The 20,809-nt window shown below is 36.5% G+C and overlaps 1 protein-coding gene across 1 annotated transcript in view; it reads left to right on the top strand.

The window, feature by feature from the left end:
• The first annotated feature begins 2,484 nt into the window (after positions 1–2,484).
• FSIP2 (fibrous sheath interacting protein 2) overlaps positions 2,485–20,809 on the top strand; it is a 132,836-nt gene continuing 114,511 nt past the window's right edge. The window contains exons 1-7 of the mRNA XM_032636622.1: positions 2,485–2,586; positions 2,922–3,047; positions 6,474–6,635; positions 7,320–7,409; positions 8,642–8,781; positions 9,870–10,011; positions 10,490–10,600. Coding sequence (XP_032492513.1) covers positions 2,485–2,586; positions 2,922–3,047; positions 6,474–6,635; positions 7,320–7,409; positions 8,642–8,781; positions 9,870–10,011; positions 10,490–10,600 — 873 coding nt within the window. The remainder of the gene's footprint in view (positions 2,587–2,921; positions 3,048–6,473; positions 6,636–7,319; positions 7,410–8,641; positions 8,782–9,869; positions 10,012–10,489; positions 10,601–20,809) is intronic.

Here is a 20,809-nt window from a genome sequence, read left to right as displayed (position 1 = left end):
TTGAATAAATTATGGTAATTACACACTATACATGTGTAGTTAAAAACTAAATTAAATCACAGTTGTTCATATGGAATGATCTTCAAGACATTGTTCAGTAAAAATGAACACTAAATGCTTCATAAGATATGTCTGCATGTACATAACAATACACAGACTATATCAATAGTTGCTTCTGGGTTGAGAGTCTTGGGATCTGAGAATAAGGGCAAATTAATTTTAGTCTTCAGATTTTTACCCACATATGTTGTTACTTTACCAATATAAAATTCTTCATCTTATGCCTTCTGAGGGACATCAAATGACTAAATCAATCAATAGGATGAAAGCTGAGAAGGGCTATCATAGAAATCAATGCATCTTGGAATTTAAGATAACATAAAGGATTAGCTTGATAATTCAGATTCAAGGGACTCATACCCAGTATCAAGCTTTACTAATAATTTCAAGGATATATGTAATCATAAGGCACAGGTAACATTTAAAAAAAGGTCCAAGACCTCTAGCACAGTTCTCCAAGTCCTACTACACCACATCAGATGCACTCTGGCCCAAGTTAACAGATGAGGTTTTTGTGAGGAATGCATTACTTCACTTTGATAGAAGGAGCCAGTTAGATTATGAGACATTTATATTTTATATTGGGTTATGCAGATTATATAACATTCTCCAACCAACCATTATCCATAAATCTTTATATTCCAGTTTGTTTACCATAAGCAATTCTAGACAATTTAGGAAAGTCCTGCTAAAAGCATTCCATAGAAAATGATTTTTGCTATTGCTATTGTGTGGGTAGGGCCATCATTAGCATGTAGCAACAAAAATATACTTAGGACTCACTAAATGCTTGCTAGGTACTATGCCAAGTACTGTACATATAAAATTGAATAAGCAAATACCTGCTTTCAAGGAGTTTCCATTCTATTAAAGGGAGAGTGACAGGTAAAGAGACATTTTGGATGTATTGGGAAAAGTGCTAAAACGGAGGGAAGCACAGAGGAAGATAATTTGAAAAAGCTTAGAAATGTCAGAAAGGCTTCCTAGAGGAGAGAATACTTAAGCAGTCTTAAAGGCTGATTGCAATTAGCCAAGCAATGAAGTGCAAAGGGCTGTCAGGCAGAGGAAACAGCACAGCAAAGACACAGTCAGTCTTGAATCAGCAGGCTCAGAAGGGGAAGTATCTAGAATTTCTCACCTTCTGGTTTGGGTAGATACTGACATTGTCACTGAGATGAGAAATGCAGGAAGAATAGGGTCTTTGTTTTGTTCTGTGGGGGAAGGTGTGGGTTGAGATTTGAATATATTAAATTTGAGATGATTGTGAGACATCTGTTCAAATTTAGGAGTCCTAAGCAACTGCATGGCATTAAAACAAATAGAGCAGATGTAAAAGTAGAGTGTACGGATTTAAGAAACTGCCTCTGGGGCCACTATTTAATAGTGATTGTTATTCTTCTTTAATCTTTGAAAAAAATGGGGTATTTCTTGACAAGGTTGTTATAAAGGTTAATGTAGAGAGTGTTTAGCACAGAATCTGTAGTTAGCAAATTCTCAATAAATGGTAGGTATTATTACTAATGACCCCAAAGTAAGAAGATAAGTGTGTGCCAAGGAATCTAAGAGACTAAGTCCAAATTCCTGACATCAGATACAGTCTCTGCCCTCAAAGTACTCACAGTCTAGTTAGCTCCTTGAAGAAAGGGACCATATTTTTCTTCTCATCACTGTATCCTTTAGTACCCAGCTCAGATGACTGGCCCAAAGGTGTCAGGCACTTTATAAATTTTGGCTGGATGGTTGAGAGGAGAAAGGCATATAGGAGAAGAGCAAGAGAGGTGGACAGTTGGCGAGGAGGGATTGGGAGAGAGAGAGAGAAGAGAGCTATAAATGAAAGAGGAAGACTAGAGTGGGGTCGGAGGACGGTGTCCTGTGGGACCTGGAGTGGGGTGGGGCGAGGTTATGGGAACCTGGGGATGTGGTATGGTCACAGTCTGCAAGCGGGGGTGGGGGGGGCGGGGCATGTAGAAAGCCAGGCCTCTGGCCCTAGAATGGGCTGCACAGTCACTCTTTTTTGTTTGTTTTCTGCATGGAACCAAACCTTCTCGGAGGCCAGGAGATATTAGCCAGCTGGCATGCCAGCAAAGCTTTATACATTTTGATTCTGAGTTGGTTTGACTGAGGGCTGTAGGGTTCAGAGAGAAAAGATATTTCGACCTTGGCGCGCTGGGACCAGGCCCCTAGTACCGATTTCCCCAGCTCTGAGGCGCCCAAGCCTCCGGCGCAAGGGACCGGCCCTCGCGGAGGGCACTGCTGTTGCGGCGTCCGCGCATTCGGAGCCTGTGACGCCGCGAGGGTGGGCAGCTGGAACTCGGGGTACCGGCCATTCCGGCCCGGTGGGGACTGAGGGACAACGACGGGAAAGGGGTGCGAGGGGAAGCGAGAGGGTAGGGCGGCAGAGGCGCAGAGGGGCCCAGGCCGGCTATGGAGTTGTACCTCAGCGCCTGCTCCAAGGCTGCCAACGTCGCCGCTACCAAGACGGCCGCCAGCGGCCTGGCCGCGGCCAGCCAGCAGTGCGGAGTGAGTGTCAGCGAAGACCGGTCGTCCTTGTCCTCTACCAGGCCTCAGGCCTGGTGGGCGCGGTGGTGGGGCGGTGCCGCGGACGGTCACGTGCGATCCCTGTGGACCATAACCGTCCAGCTTCTGGCGCCCTCGTGCGGCGCGGCAGGTGGCAGGGCTTTGGCTGCACTGGCCGCAACTGGCCGTGGCGCGGTGGGAGGGAGCTGGTAACCCGGAAGCGGAGGTCTTTCCGGCTGTCTGGCAGGGCTGGACCCTTCTGTTCCTTAGGTTGGAGTAACAGTAGGTTGGCCTAAACTAACATACCTAAAGGAAAGACAAAACTCTCCAATTGTACCTGACAGGTCGCGCACAAAACCCACTTTCCGGGGATCGGAGCGGCTCAACTACTGGATCTGCCTCTTGGGGTGAAGCTGCCTGTGATCCCAGGAAGCAACCCTTTATACTATACCACAAAATTAAGTGAAAAGGTAAAGTGATGTTTAATTGGCTTACGTTGGTTTCTTTATCCTTTTCGACTGCTGTTAAATTCAGGCGCTAGCTACATCAGGCGAAGTGCATTGAGGGAATTTGCACTAATGTTCCGTACCTATCCTATCTTAAGCTATTGTTTAGGATGCGTACCAAGCAAATTCATCTAGTATGATTTGGACAGAATCATGGGCTAGAAAGTTTAGATTCTTAGTTCTGTCTTAATATGATTCCATAAATTAACTTTATAATAACACTTCACTTATACCTATTTATTGAGATTTAATTCACTTAGAAATATGTTTGGTCGAAAGGTGGAAGGTTATCTGTACTGGCTGGCATTTAATTATATGTTATGATTTTAACCAATAATAACTTGGACAGAATTCTCATTACAGAACACCTCTCTGTTTTGAGCTGAATTCTGTTTCACACACGAAGTGCGAAAAAAAGTAGAGTTGAAATGAATTAAAGTGTTTAGTCCTTTAACCTGACTTTAGGAAAACAAGGCTCTGTCTCCCTGAGGAGACTCCATGATTTGCCCCAGCCTCCCCATCCAGTCTTTTCTCCAGTGCACAACCTCTGCTTTTTCTAGTTGAGGTCTTTTATACCTACTCACACAGACCATGTTAATACTTCTGTGACTTTGTTCACCTTGCCTCCCAAACCTGGCATACCCTTTGCTCTTCTCCCCAACTATGAATTTGGGCCATCTTTCAAGATTCCTTCTCAACCATTACAGCCCCCCAATTAGCTTATATTTCCTTATAATTTGCATTGCCCTTGGTTTGTATAATTTTACTCAACACTATAATTTTATAATTTAAATCTTACTGGGTTATAGTGTATACTGCCCTCAAACTCTTTCATGTTTTTAGTCCTCAGTGTGACCCCCTCTCTCAAACCTCCCCATTCCTTGATTCAGTACTTAACACTAAAGGAGGTTCAATACATTCTTTTTGAGCAGTTGCTTTGATCCGTATGGCAAAAAATTCTACAAGGAAGAATTCTGAGTTACCCCCTTACTCATCTAGTATTTATGATGTCATCAGAAATGAGTAGGGGCCCTTCATATTTGATACTTGACTAATAAACATGATTTCTTAAAGTAAATTTTGTTTATGGAAAATACATAACTTCCCTTTTTAAAAAAAGTCTCTTCTACTAGAATACAGCAAGTTAACTAAAAATATGCCAACCTCACACAATTTGACTAAGTCATATACACACAAACCAGCTTTCCTAAGCATGCTTGAAACCTATATCACTCCTTTTTATTATGTAAACTTAGCCCTGTCTTCTGTCTGCTTCCTCAAATATTGTTTGCTATATTACCATTTTCTCTGTCAAATAATAATTCACTTGTCAACTACTTTTTAAAAAGATGTTCTCTGTTCTTTATTACATTCATTTTCCCCCAGACTCTTCATTTAATCATAATTAGGCCCAATTTCCCTGAAGACTGACTTTGTACTGAAAGAAAAAGAAGGATATCAATCTCCTCAATGAAGTAGTGCTTTATATTTACACTTTTAGTTGTTTCTTTCCAATTATTTTAATTGACAACAGATGGGTTACCCTGACACTAATAAATGGGTTTGTATTGGGTTGCCCAAAAAGTTCATTCAGGTTTTTCGGTAAGATGTTACTGAAAAACCCGAACGATCTTTTTGGGCAACCCAATATGAAAGGTGTTCGTTTACAGGTCACTAGTCCAGGGCTGGTTTTGAGAAACATAGGCCATCAAAGCTAAAATTCAACATCTAAAAGAAGTTGACAGCTAAACATCAACATCTAAAAGAAACAATCCACTCCTTGACTCATGATTTTTGACTATTTCCCTTACAGGAAAGATATGAACTTTTTATCTGGTCTCACTGAATTTAAGACATTGCCTTATAGAATTCCCTTTTTTTTTTTCTTGCCTTCTCAGGGAAGCTTTGGTAATTAGGGAATTCTACTTTACAACTTAGACCGCTTGGAAGAGATTAAAGTCTGGTATTAAGCAAGTGGTCAGAAACTTACCTGGAAGCTTTTAAATGGATAAGGAACACTAGCATCCTATCAGGTTCCCCAGTCTCCCCTTTTGTCCACATAAGAAGAATCCTCATACTTACCTTGAGGGAGTTCTTTTTAGGGTCCCAACCCAAGCTCCTTAGTGTTCAGAATCTGACTGAGGTGGCTACCACCAGACAGAACACAGACTGAGCACAAATTGGTACCTCCAGACAGTTCTGGATTGATGCACAATGTGTGGGGTCATATAAATTGAATTAGATGCCTGCAGACAGGGCACGTGCTCTCAGGTTTGCCACATCTCCCACACGTTCCAACTGCCTTTCACTTGAGGCAATTCCTGCTTTGACGTCACTTTAGACTAAAATTTCTGTTGTTCTGGCCAAGAAAACCTAAAGGAAAGCACAAAGATAGGATGCAAAGACAACATTCGGATGACTTCCACACCTGCTTCCATCCTCTACTTTTTCCCTTTCAGAGGTTCTCCCATTACCCATTATCACCATCCTGCTATTGAAAAATTTTTGAAAAATGGACTAAGTACTCACATCCCCCCCAAAATTTTAAACCCCCTCACTTTGTAATGTTTTAACTTAAAGATGAGATTAAATAATTCATCTGCTTCCTCTAAAGTAACAGATATAGCATTATGACTATTAGCTGATATTTTCCTTCTTTTGTATGTTAATGACTACTTCATAAGGTTGTATTTGGTCTTTACACATATGGAGAAACCTCAATCCCTATCAATATCCTTTATAATTCGTTCTTCAATATGTTGAACTGTATAATATAGACCTTGAATTTTTTCCTGACTGTAGTGCTCAGAAATCATTGGGTTTCTTGTATTAGATAAGAACTGAAAATACAGTAACTCTTTAATTCATCATCTTTAACATCTGAGTTTTACTTCTATTTTTTGTCAGAGTTGTTTCAATGAATTTTTGTGAAAGATTTTCTGTTTTCCTTCATTTTCAGATTATTGAGATATAATCATGATAATTGATATTATCCCTTTATCCTTCTAATGCAGTGCCTTGATCTGGAAGAGGGAGGAGGAAAAGGGAGAATCTTAGTATTAGCTTTATACATTAAAAACAAATTTTATCCTATTCCCTTTCTTTTCCTTTCCTCCTCCGTTTTCTAGCTTTGGGTCAGGAGCTGATGGAGATTGGGGTGGGGGGGTGGATTAATTGAGTGAGGGTGGATTTTTAGAATAATTCAGGTCAGTGAAGAAAAGAGGTAGGGATAAGAAATTAACATTGCCCATTCCAAATTCTTCTACTGCTGGTTTTTCCCCACTTCACATTCTTCTTGCATACTTTATTTTCAGTGAACAATCTGGTATTCTAATAGGTTGATATTAAAAGTAAAATTCATTAATTGTATGTTTAAATCCATGTTTGCAGCTTTTCCGACCTTCTTATGGTTTTAACCTGACTGATCCTTATTGTCGACTTTTGGAAAACCAATATAAAAGTCTCCATGATCCACATTTAAGAGCCTACCATAAGCGTAAAGACATCTTGAGGAGATTAAAGAAAGGTGGCTACATCACCAGCAATAATAAAGTGAGTTGAAGATAATTTCTTTTAATCATTGAAAACCTCCAAGACTTGGTATAAGCTTGCTTCTGTACCTCACTGGGTGACCTGTATCACCTTTAACTTGGTCATAAGAGATACTTAATGGAAAAGTCCATAAATTATTCAGTTTTTGGATCAAAGGAAGTCAGACAGCAGTTGTTTTCTAAGTGAAACTACTTCCTCATTTACCTTTTTTCTTTGTTATATCAAAAGATGATTACCAGATAATTTGAGGATATACAAATAATTTTCCCAACTGTATCATAGTCCTCTTTCTCTGTCTCTGATGGCATGTATGCTTGTCAAGGATTATGTCCCATATACTTTTTGAAAACTTTAGACAAAATAAGAATCTAGCAAAATCAGCCTGATAGAGTCCTGATAGACTCTATTCTTATTGGGGTTGAACATTTTACGTTGGTATTTTTTAATAGCTCCAATTGTGTGTACTCAGTTCCTTATCATGGCATAAGTCATATTAATAAAGTAATGTTACTTGGATAGCAGTTTCCTATTGATTAACAATTTTAGAGAGGTATTACTTACAAAATTGTTAGCAATTTATTACTCGATATCAAAATGTTATTTTTGCTCTGGAAAGTAATTGCTTTGATTTTAAAATATTTGTATTTATATATTTTTGTTGTTGTTTTGTGTGTTTTTTTTTAGATTGTATGTACCTTGAGGGAATTGAATAAGTACAGGCAATATCTTACCAGTTTAAAATTAGACTTTGAAAGAAACTATATAAGAGAACAAGTAAGTTAAATACTTAAATTTGTTTTTTTTACATAGAGTTTGGAGGAAAGGTTTGTATACAAAGTATTTTCTTATAATATTTTACTTTGAATTTTGATAATTTTTCCAAGTAAAAATTTAGAGCAGTAGTAAATAATATTTTGAGGTTCCTATTTTGTGCCAAGAGAAGGAAAGGGACCAAGTCATCTATTAATATGCCAGTGGTTGCTGACAAAATTTAGTAATTAAATTGCTACTCAGATGTGTCCCTTCTACGTGAGCTGGGACCAATGGGAAGAGTCCATTGTAGTAGCAAGATTCTTAAGCTGGAAACCAAAACAGCTTAAGTAACAGTATGAATAGTTATAATATCCTAAGGGTGACTCAAAGAACATGTACACTGTATGTTTGTACCCACACACATGTAGCTGTGTTCATACAGTAAAAAATGTCCTTAAAGGTGAACTGGAATGATTGGTATAGAGTGAGTGGGTAAAGTTAGTGACTTCCTTTCACATTTTCACTCAAAGTTCATGTGAGAGTGTGTGCACATGTGTGCCTGCATGAGTGAATTCAGGCGTTAGAGTCAAGAGAGTTGGGTAAAAATGAGAAAGGTGCTCATATATGTACTTTTACAAGTTTATGTTCTAAGGTCAAGAGTTGTATAGAAATGAGGATGACTCCCCAGTACTTTTAAGTGTTCTATATTTCCCCCCATTTCCTCCTCTGTGCCTACAGTTTCTCCTCCGCTTCTTCCATTTTTTAAAATTTCTTCAGAATGGGTAGAAAAATAAGCTGAAATATTTATCTTTTATTTTCAGAGAGAGAAATCTTTACTTTGGTTCAGTTGTCCATGTCTGCAGTGGATTCAAAATAGATTTAAATGCAGTTAGGGACTTCCCTGGCAGTCCAGTGGTTAAGACTTCACCTTCCAATGCAGGGGGTGTGGGTTCAATCCCTGGTCTGGGAGCTAGGATCCCACATGCCTCAGGGCCAAAAAGCTAAAAACATAAAACAAAAACAATATTGTAACAAATTCAGTAAAGACTTTAAAAATGGTCCACATCAAAAAAATCTTTAAAAAAAAAAGATTTAAATACAGTTAAACAATATTAGTTATTTACAAAGTATGGGAATTTTACTAAACGCTAAATATGAAAAGACATATCAAACGACAGTTTCCTGGGAAATGTTTAAAAAAATTTATATATACACACATATACATATATGTGATACACACTTTTTCTTAATAGAAAATACTTGCAAAACAAGTAAGTAAACTACAGGAAGAGAATCAAATACCTGGACGTTCTGATGTTGCACAGTTCCAAAATTGGTTGTTACAGGAGGGCACCCCATCTATTAAGGACCAGGAACGATTAATAAGGCACAGGTGAGATTGAAGTTAATGCATATTTTATGTATATAATGTGGACCCAAATAAGTTGGAAAATACTACAAATAATTGAAGGTAGGAAATTTTTTAAAGTACTGGATGCTATTTAACTCCACTCTTTCAGTATGGAGAGGAAGGGAGATCAAGAAGTACAGGAATTGGAAACTTGGGTGCCAAGGCTAAAGATGAGTTTCTACTAGAGAAGATAGAGTTTCTGGGAGTTCAAGAGGTAATCCAAGCTGATAACTGAAGAATTAATCAAATCCAAAATCCTTCCTATAGTAGGAGATGGTGGGAAAGTATCTTTAGCACATGCCTCTAATAATAATTTTTTATGGGTCTTCTTTAAGCTCTGACAGCATTAAGTTTGAGGAAATTAATGCACAGTCAATAAAGGAGTTTGGTATAACTTTAATACTAATATAAACATGCATTATCTCAAAAAAACAAAACCTGCAAGCTCTTTAGATATTATCTACTTACATTCAATCTTTACCTTTCCATGGTCAAGACCATTTCTTACTATAGTTCTTTCCTCCTCCTCCATTAAGGTGAGAAATTAAGCTGCATTACCTGATTTTATGTTCCATGGTAGTTCCATAATACAGATTGACATACCAGAGACCCAGACTATAGATGGAAGATTTGTTCAAGGCCTTATAAATTACAAGGGGGCTCAAGACACATCTTTCTAAGGAAATTCAAATCTGAATTTTTCCAGATTTGAAGTCAGTGTTTCAGTTATTTCAGTCTTCTTTGCAAACTCATATTCCTAAGCCTATTGTGAATATGTACTGTACAAAATGTTTTTAATCAGTCTGCTCCACATTTTATCATTGTCTTGGCCATAACAACAGATACTTATATATATAGTAGGGAGATCTGTATAATGAATAAAATATGGTGAGTTCATGGGTCAGGCTGGCTTAAAGTCCATGAACAGAGCTGATAGAAAAACAGTAAAATTCCTGTAGCTCAAGAAATAAAAAGCAAGAAAGGAGGTAGTTTGGGAATATCAAAGCAGATGATCCCATAATAAGGAAAACTCCCAATTCACCTTCACTTACATTTGCATTTTTACTTAGATATTTGGATATGATAAGTAGGGAATTAGAACATCTTGAGCACACAGCAGAAGAGCAACGCCTAATACGGATGGATAGAGAAGAAAGACAACAGCGAGAACACACAAGAAGAAAACTTAGTCTTCGTAGGAAAATTGAAGAGGTGAGACACAACAAATTTAAAATATTGAGAGAAAAATTGTGTACAGTTATTTCATTTGTAAATAATTTGAGCTGTCCATCATACTTCTTGAAGTCATTTCAAGTCGAAGCATTTTACCCACATTGATCTTTGTTCACAGCTATGATATGTATGTTGTTACATAAAATGAGGATGACACCACAAACTACATATATGAGCTAATATCTGCTCTTAAAGTGATGATGGTGAAAGTTACTAGATACTGTTTAACTCTCCTATAGCCCTCAGTGTGGAGAGGCAAAAATTTTTAATTTAGCTTTAGTTAAAAATAACCATCTCTGCATTCCTAATAGGAGTGCAGTGAAGGAAGCGCATTCTAAAGCCAATGTATGACTTCAGTTACGCTTGACCTGATTTCTGTTAGGCTCTTGACTTGTTCTAACTTGCTTGTTGGTTTATTGTGAATACATACTGAATACAGTAACATCGTGCTCTTTAGGAATGGAAGACAAAAGAGATGTTACTTCTAACAAGGATCGGAGAAGATGTTAAAAGAGAAGCTAGGATAGAGGAACAACGGCGTAAAAACAGAGAAGAGAGTGACAGGAAGGTAGAGTGAGCTTTAACCTCTAATTGGGGCTGTTTGAGGACAAACTTTTGATAGTTTTGATTTTTGAATGTAGTTCACTTTGTGAGACGATAGAATGTTACCCCAAATGATTTGTATTACACAGAACTGAAAGTTATAAAAATTTTTGCTATATTTTGGTCATATTGCAACTATAATATAAAAAGTACTTCTCTGTTTTTTGATATAACTACTTTTGACTTTATCTCACACCATAAACTACACTTGTAATTCCTATAGAAAACAATGACATAACTGATTGTTTTTCTTAGAATCAGAATTTCTTGGAGAAAGTTCTCAATTTTTCCCCACCAGTTAATTTTTTTAGAGTAACTGTTTTGAACCTTAAATAATATGTAATATTTTATGATTCAGAGTATAAATCAGTATAAAGAGAAAGAAAATTCATTTGTAATCCCAGCACCACCCTATTTATTGGTATACATACACACACAACTACATACACATACATTGCATAATATTTCTATGAATATTTATATATTGCAATAAATACATGTTATTGTTCCTTATAGGCTGTTTTGTAGACTGCTTTTTTATTTAACAAAATAACATTGACAACTCTTCATGTCAATAAGTATTAACCTAAAATAATCTAATCTAAATGATTATTTTAGGTAGTATGTTGTTGAGAAACCTATATTGTAAGTGTAAGATTTACATAATTTGGTTATACTGCTATCTACTGCTATATAATTTTTTAAATATTGGAAATTGAAATATGTTGGTAATCTTTTATTCTACCCTTCATACATGTACCTTTAAGTATTATCAGGGACTCATTACCCGTAATATGGCAAGCTCAGCTTATTCTAATTTACTATAATTATTATTTTCTAGTATTTAATTTTTCACCACTTTTTTATTGGAGTATAGTTGATTTACAACATTGTTAGTTTTCAGGTGTACAGCAAAGTGATTCAGTTACACATGTACATATATTCATTCTTTTTTAGATTCTTTTCTCATATAGGTTATCACAGAATATTGAGTAGAGTACCCTGTGCTATACAGTAGGTCCCTGTTGGTTATCTATCCTATATATAGTAGTGTGTGTGTATTCATCCCAAGCTTCTAATTTATCCCTTCCCCCACCACGTTTCCCCTTTAGTTACCCATAAGTTTGTTTTCGATATCTGTAGGTCTGTTTCTGTTTTGTAAATAAGTTCATTTGTTTCTTATTTTTTTAAATTAGATTCCACGTATGAGTTATATCTCATGATATTTGTCTTTCTCTTTCTGACTTCACTTAGTATGATAATCTCTAGGCCCATCCATGTTGCTGCAAATGGCATTATTTCATTTTTTATGGCAGAGTAATATTCTATTGTATATATGTACCACATCTTCTTTATCCATTCCTCTGTCGATGGATGTTTAGGTTGCTTCCCTGTTTTGTCTACTGTAAATAGTGCTGCAGTGCACACTGGGGTGCATGTATTCTTTTAGATTATAGTTTTCTCTGGATATGTGGCCAGGAGGGCGATTGCTGGATCATATTGGATTGCTGGATCAAAAATAGAATCATAGTTCTATTTTTAGTTTTTTAAGGAACCTCCATACTGTTCTCCATAGTGGTTGTATCAGTTTACATTCCCACCAACAGTGTAGGAGGGTTCCCTTTTCTCCACACCCTCTCCAGCATTTATTGTTTGTAGACTTTTTGTTGGCCATTCTGACCAGTGTGAAGTCATATCTCATTGTAGTTTTGATTTGCATTTCTCTGATAATTAGTGATGTTGAGCATCTTTTCATGTGCTTTTTGGCCATATGTATGTCTTCTTTGGAGAAATGTCTATTTAGATCTTCTGCCTATTTTTTGATTGGGTTGTTTCTTTGTTTTGACATAGAACTGAATGAACTGTTTGTATATTTTGGAGGTTAATCCCTTGTCAGTCACTTCATCTGCAAATATTTTCTCCCATTATGAGGTTTGTCTATTCATTTTATTTATGGTTTCCTTTGCTGTGCAGAAGCGTTTAATTAGGTACCATTTGTTTATTTTTGTTTTTATTTTCATTATTCTAGGAGGTGGATCAAAAAGATATTGCTGCAATTTATGTCAAAAAGTGTTCTGCCTATGATTTCCCCTAAGAGTTTTATAATGTACGAACTTACATTTAGGTCTTTGATACATTTTGAGTTTATTTTTGTGTACCATGTTAGAGAGTGTTCTAATTTCACTCTTTTACGTGTAGCAACAACGTGCCCTAGGTTTCCTCTTAATTTTTGCATGATTACATTTGCTTTTCAAGGAGTCTTGGCCAATTTTAGTGACATCTGGTGCAGTGGATCAAATTATGGCACTGGGAGTGTCCATTAAACATGACCACTGATGGTAGGCATGGTAACACCACAGGCTACCTGAGGCATCTTAATGGCAGAGCTATTTGAATTATTGATATTTCCAATGCAGCTATTCTAAATTGTCTTTTTTGAATCATGTTTTAATATGAGAGGTTTTCAATTCATTTGTATATTTTTCTTAATATATTTATTTTTTTGCTTTAATATTTGATATCTATTTTTACTCCAATTTATGTTCTTAAGTTACAGGGTTGTCAAAAACTTTAAAGAGATCTGTCTTAGCTTCTTTGTCAAAAATCATTTGTATTAGTCTAAATTTACTCCTTTTCTGCTCTTTGCCCTCTTTGTATATTATATTGCTTTGATTATTATACCTTTAATAGTTGTTTAAATCAGTAATGTTAGCCTTCCAAGTTTGTTTTTCTATTTTGAAGTTGTTTTAGTTAATCTAAGCCCTTTACATTTCTGTATAAATTTTAAAATCATCTTGTCAATTTCTGCCAAGAAATTTTGCTGAGATTTTGATTGGAATTGTATTGACTCTGTAGGTCAGTTTGGGCAGAATTGATCTTTTGATAATACTGGGTCTTCCAACTCATGAACCAAATACCTCTCTCCATTTATTCAGGTTTTTCTTAATTTTTCTTCTTGTGTACTCATGTAATTTGAAGTATACAGCTCTTACACATCTTTTGCTAGATTCATCCCTATGTATTTCATGATTTATGCTATTGTAATTTGTATTTTTAATTTCAAATTCCAATTGAGGTTAGGATATAGAAAAACAATTTTTAATATTCATTTCGTATCTTGTATTGATAAAAGCACTTTTTAGTTCTAGTTGTTTTATTCTATGTACCAATCGATATTCTACATGAATAATCATGTTGCTAGAAATAAAAGTAGTTTAACTTCTCACTGAACATGGATGTCTTCTTATTTTCTTTTCTTGCCTGACTGCACTGACTAGAACCTCCAGTATTATGTAGAATAGAAGCAATTATAATGGATATTATTATCAAATTTTTTTTGTCCTATCTTGCCTCTCTACAGACATAATAGGCTGCTTGACACTGTACCAGGCTTCACTGATATGTTTTTCATTTTGTAATTTTTAAATTGAAATATAGTCAGTGTACAATATTATGTTAGTTTCAGGTGTATTATATAATGATTTGACATTTGCATACATTATAAAATGATCACCACAATAAGTCTAGTAATCCTCTATCCTTATACAAAGTTATTATGATATTATTGACCATATTCCCTATGCTATATATTTTGTCCTTGTGATTCATTTATTATATAACTTGAGGTTTGCACCTCTTAATCCCCTACATCTATTTCACCCACTTTCCACCCCCTCCCTTCTGGAAACCACCTGTTTCTTCTCTGTATCTGAATCTGTTTTATTTTGTTGTTGTTGTTGGTTTTATTTTTTAGATGCTACACATGATATGCAGTATTTGTCTTACTCTGACTTATTTCACTTAGCTATAATATCCTCTAGTTCATCCACATTGTCACAAATGGCAAGATTTCATTTTTAATGGCTGAGTAATATTCCATTGTGTGTGTGACCACATCTTCTTTATCCATTTGGCTATGGATGGACACTTAGGTTGCTTCCATATCTTGGCTACCGTTAATAATGCTGCAGTGAACACTGGGGTGCAGGTATCTTTTGTATTAGTGTTTGTATTTCCTTTGGTTAAATACCCAGAAGTGAAATTCCTGGGTCATATGGTAGCTCTATTTTTAATTTTTTGAGGAGTTTCCATACTGTTTTCCATAGTGGCTGCTACCATCTAATAATTTACAATCCTATCAACAGTGCCTTGAGGGTTGCCTTTTCTCCACATCCTCACCATTTGTTATTAGTTGTCTTTTTAATGATAGCTGTTCTGGCAGGGGTGAGGTGGTAACTCATTGTGATTTTGATTTGCATTTCCCTGAAGATTAGTCATGTTGAGCAAGTCCTCTGACCATTTTTAAGTTGGCTTGTTTTTTTTTTTTTTTTAAGATTCCATTGTGTATTTTGGATATTAACCATTTATTGGGTGTATTGTTTGCAAATATCTTCTCCTATTCAGTAAGCTGCCTTTTGTTTTGCCAATAGTCTACATGTCCGAAAACGTTTTAGTTTGTTGGAATCCCATTTGTTTATTTTTGCTTTTGTTTTTCTTGCCTGAGGAGACAGATCAAAGTAATAATAATAATGCTAACATCGATGTCAAAGAGCATACTACCTGTTTTATCCTAGGAGTTTATTGGTTTGGGGTCTTACATTTAAGTCTTTAATCCAATTTTGAATTTGTTTTTGTATATGGTATGAGAAAGTAAATTAGTTTGATCCTTTCCCTGTAGCTGTCCAGTTTTCCCAGCATCATTAATTGAAGAAGCTGTCTTTTCCCTGTTGTATATTCATGCCTCCTTTATTGTAGATTAATTGACCATGTATGTGTGGGTTTATTTCTGGGCTCTCTTCTGTTCCAGTGATATATGTGTCTGCTTTGGTGCCAGCTCCATACTGCTTTGAACTGTAGCTCTGTAGTATACTTTGAAATCAGGGACCATGATTTTGGTCATCTTTCTCAAGATTGTTTTGGTTCTTCAGGGTCTTTTCTGTTTTCATACCAATTTTAGAATTATTTGTTCTAGTTCTAAAAAATGCCATTGGTTAGGGTTAGGGATTACATTGAATCTGTATATTGCCTTGGGTAATATGGTCATTTTAATAATATTAATTCTTCCAATTCATGAGCACAGTATATCTTCCCATTTGTCTTCAGTTTATTTCATTAATGTCTTATAGTTTTCAAGTATTAAGTCTCTTACCTCCTTTGTTAGAGTTATTCTTAGGTATTGTATTCTTTTTGATGCAACTGTAAATGTGATTCTTAATTTCTCTTTCTGATAGCTCATTGTTAGTGTGTAGAAACAGGACAGATTTCTGTATATTAATTTTGTATCCTGCAACTTTACTGAATTCATTTACTAGTTCTAATAACTTTGGTGGGCATCTCTAGGATTTTCTATATATAGTATCATGCCATCTGCAAACAGACAGTTTTACATCTTCCTTTTCAATTTGGATGCATTTTATTACTTTTCTTGTCTGATTGCCATGGCTAGGACTTCCAATACTATATTCAAGGAAAGTGGTGAGATGGGGCATCCTTGTCTTATTCCTGATCATAGAGGAAATGCTTTCAGTTTTTCACCATTGAGTGTGATGTTGACTGTAGGTTTGTCACAAGGGGTCTTTATTATGTTGAGGTCCGCTTCCTCTGTACCCGCTTTGTGGAGGGTTTTTGTTTTTATCATAACTGGATGTTGAATTTTGTCAAAACTTTATTCTGCATCTGTGGAGAAAGTCATATGATTTTTCTTCAGACTGTTAATGTGGTATATCACATAGATTGATTTGCAGATATTGAACCATTCTTATATCCCTGTGATAAATCCCACATGATTGTGGTGTGTGATCCTTATAATGTATTGTCAATTTCTGACTTCTAATATTTTGTTGAGGATTTTTACATCTTAGGTTCACCAGTGATAATGCCTGTAATTTCCCTTTTTTGTTGTGTCTTTGTCTTGTTTCAGTATCAGGGTGATGCTGGTCTCCTAGAATGAGTTTAGAAGACCCTTCCTTCCTCTTTGATATTTTGGAATAGTTTGAGAAGAATAGGTGTTAACTCATCTTTAAATATTGGTAGAATTCACCAGTGAAGCCCTTAGGTCCTGCCGGTTAAACTTCATTACTGGTAATTGATTTGTTCATATTTTCCTCCCAATTCAGTCTTGGGGGATTGTACATTTCTGGGAATGTATATTTCTTCTAGGCTGTATATTTTATTGGCATATAATTGTTCGTAATAATCTCTTATCCTTTGTATTTCTGTGATGTTGGTTGTAACTTCTTTTTCATTTCTGATTTATTTATTTGGGCCCTCTCTTTCTTGATGAGTCTAGCTAAAGGTTTATCAATTCTGTTTATCTTTTCAAAGAACCAGCTCTTAGTTTCATTGATATTTTCCACCTTTTTATTTTTAGTCTTTATTCCATTTATTCTGCTCTGATCATTATGACTTCTTTCCTTCTACTAACTGAGTTTTGTATGTTCTTCTCTTTCTAATTCTGTTAGGTGTGGGTTAGGTTCTTTATTTGAGAATTTTCTTGTTTCCTGAGGTAAGCTTGTATTGTTATAAACTTCCTTCTTAGAACTGCTTTTGCTGTGTCCCATAGATTTTGGATCATTGTGTTTCTATTTTCTTTTGTTTCCAGGTATGTTTAGTTTGATTTCTTCAGTGACCCATTGGTTGGTTAGTAGCATGTTGTCTAGCCTCTACGTATTTGTGATTTTTGCAGGTTTTTTCTTGTGGTGATTTCATTGTGGTCAGAAAAGATGCTTGATATGATTTCAATCTTCTTAAACTTATTTAGATTTGTTTTGTGGCATAACATGTGATTGATCTATGCTGGAGAATGTCCCACATGTACTTGAAAAGAATGTGTATTCTGCTGCTTTTTGATGGAATGTTATATGTATATATGAAATCCATTGGGTCTAATGTGTTATTTAAGGCTAGTGTTTCCTTATTGATTTTCTGTCTGGATGATCTATCTATTGATGTAAGTGGAGTGTTATTGTCCCCTACTATTATTGTGTTACTGTCAATTTCTCCCTTTATGTTTGTTAGCATTTACTTTGTGTATTTAGGTGCTTCTATGTTGGATACATAGATATTTACAATTGTTATATCTTCCTGGATCAATCCTTTTATCATTATGTAATATCCTTCCTTGTTTCTTGTCGCAGTCTTTGTTTTAAAGTCTATTTTGTCTGATAAAAGTACTGCTACCCCAGATTTTGTATGGAGTACATTTTTCATCCCCTTAACTTTCAGTTTGTGTGTCTTTAGATCTGAAGTGAGTCACTTGTAAGCAGCATATATATGGGTCTTGTTTTTGTATTCATCAGCCACTCTGTCATTTGATTGGAACATTTAGTCCATTTACATTTAAAGCAGTTATTGATAGGTATGTACTTAATGCCATTTTGTTCATTGATTTGTGGTTGTTTTGTCCTTTAATCTTTTGCTCTCTTCCATTGTGACTTGATGAGTATCTTTAACATTATGCTTGGATTTTTTCCTCTTTTTTGTGTGTTTTATTATATATTTTTGGTTTGTGGTTACTGGGAGGTTCTTGTGTAAAAACCCATATATATATATGATTATTTTAGTTGATTATCTCTTAGATTCAAATGTATTCTAGCAACCCTACATTTTTACTCTCCCCTCCACTTTTAATGTTTTGATATATTTTACATCTTTTTGTTTTATGTATCCCTTAACTACTTACAGTGGATATAGATGATTTTACTACTTTTGTCTTTTAACTTTCCTACTAACTTTATAAGTGGTTGATCCACTGCCTTTATTGTATGCTTGCCTTTACCAATGAGATTTTTCCTTTTGTGTTTTTCATATTTCTAGTTGTGCTATTTTCTGCTTAGAGAAGTCCCTTTCACATTTCTTGTAAAGCCAGTTTAGTAGTGCTGAACTCTTAGCTTTTGCTTATCTACAAAACTTAAGAGCTGTCCTTCAAATGTGAATGATAGCCTTGCCAGGTATTCTTGGTTATAGTTTTCCCTTTCACACTTTGAATATATTGTGCCACTCTTTTCTGGTCTGCAAAATTTCTGCTGAAAAGTTAGCTCAGAGTCTTATGTGAGTCACCTTGTACATAACTAGTTGCTTTTCTCCTGCTGCTTTTACGATTCTTTAATTTTTGCCATTTTAATTATAATGTGTCTTGGTGTGGATCTCTTTGGGTTGATCTTGATTGGGTTTCTTTGTGCTTCCTGGACCTGAATGTCTATTTTCTCTCCCAGGTTAGACAAGTTTTCATCTATTTCTTCAAATAAGTTATCAGTGCCTTTCCCTCTCTCTTCTCCCTCTGGGACCACTGTAATGCAAATGATAGTGTAGTTGATGTCCAGAGATGTCTTAAACTCTCCTTATTTTGTTGAACTCTTTTTTCTGTTCAGCTTGGGTGATTACAACTACTCTGTCTTCCGGTTCACCAATCTGTTCCTCTGTATCAGCTAATCTGTTGATTCCTTCTAGTGTATTTTTTATTTTAGTTATTGTATTATTCAGTCTGTTTGATTCTTCTTTATGTTTTCTAACTCTTGTTGAACTTCTCACTGTTCATCCATCTTCTTCTGTGTTCCTTGAGTGTGTTTATGACCATTACCTTGAACTCAATTTTATCAGGTAGATTGTTTATCTCCACTTTATTTAGTTCTTTTTCTGAAGTTTTGTTTTTGTTTGGAACATATTGCTCTCTCTCCTCACTTTGCCTAATTCTTTGTGTTTATTTCTGTGTATTAGATAGATAAGTTACATTTCCCAATCTTGAAGAAGTGTCCTTATATAAGTACCATTCTATGACGCCCAGCAGCACACTCCCCTCTGGTCATGAGAGCTCTATGCTCTAGGAGTGTCCCCTATGGGGGCTGCATGGGCTCTTCTCTTCTGCAGTTGCAGGGCTGACTACTTTGGTGCACCGGTAGGAAGGGCTGGCCCCTGGTCTGGTTGGCTGCCTGCCCACTGATGGACATAGCTGGGTCCTGGTGCAGCTGGTTACAAGGCCCAGGGAGTCCCATGTCTCATGCCAGCCAACTGGTGGGCAAAGCATGTCCTGGTGAGGCTGGCTATGGGGCCTGTGGTGGCTGGGTTAGGAACTAGTCACCTGTTAGGAGATGGTGGGTCACAGTGAGGCTGGTTGTATGGCCCAGGTGGATCCCAGGACTGGTGCCAGCTCCCTGGTGAGAAGATCATCCCCCAGTGCTAATAAGCTAGAGGGAGGATTCCAAAATGGCACTTGCCAGCTCTGGTGTCTTCATAGTAGAACAAGTCTCCCCAAATGGCTACCACCAGCATCTCCATCCCCAAAGGGAATGCCAACTGCCTCCTATCTCTCCAGGAGTCTCTCCAAGATGAACAAGTTGGTCTGACCCAGGCTTCTTTCAACTTACTGCCTCTGTACTGGGACTTAGAACATGTGAGATTTACATGTGCCCTTTAAGAACAGAGTCACTATTTCCTACAGCCCTCTGGTTCTCCCATACACAAGCCCTGCTGACCTTCAAAACCAGATGTTCTTGAGGTTCGTCTTCTTGGTGCAGGACCCCCTGGCTGGGGAGCCTGATGTTGAGCTTGGACCTCTTTCTCCTTGGGAAGAACCTCTGCAATTGTGATTATCCTCTTGTGGGTCACCTACCCCAAGGTGTGGCTCTTGACTATACCTCACCTCTTCCTCTCCTACCCATCTCATTGTGGTTACTTCTTTATAGCTTTAGTTGTGGAAAATCTTTTCTGCTAGTCTTCATGTCATTCTCACAGTTGCCCTGCAGATAGTTTTAATTTCGGTGTGCCCATGGAAGGAGGTGAGCTCAGGGTCTTCCTACTCTGCCATCTTGGCCACAGCCTCTCATTTTGTAATTTTCTTTTTCTCTCAGTGTTTCTTTTTAGATGGTTTCTTTTTCTGAACATGTATTAATTAATCTCTTTCCCTGCGATATCTACTCTGCCATTAATGCATCCATTGCATTACTCATCTCACACATTAAAAAAAAATTGATTTGGGCCCTTTTTATATCTTCTGTGTCTCTTGTTTACCTTGTAAATATATGGAGTGTAGTTATGTTATCTGTTTTTTTTTAATTCAAGTATAGTTAATTTACAAGTCGTGTTAGGTTCAAGTGTGCAACAGTGATTCAGTTGTACATATATAAGTATATCTAGATAGATGCCTTTTCTGATTCTTTTCCGTTATAGGTTATTACAA

The sequence above is a fragment of the Phocoena sinus genome, chromosome 7 (assembly GCF_008692025.1).
Source record: "Phocoena sinus isolate mPhoSin1 chromosome 7, mPhoSin1.pri, whole genome shotgun sequence".
Lineage (NCBI taxonomy): Eukaryota > Metazoa > Chordata > Mammalia > Artiodactyla > Phocoenidae > Phocoena > Phocoena sinus.
The sequence above is the reverse complement of the archived record's forward strand: the minus strand, read 5'-3'. Positions and strand labels throughout refer to the sequence as shown.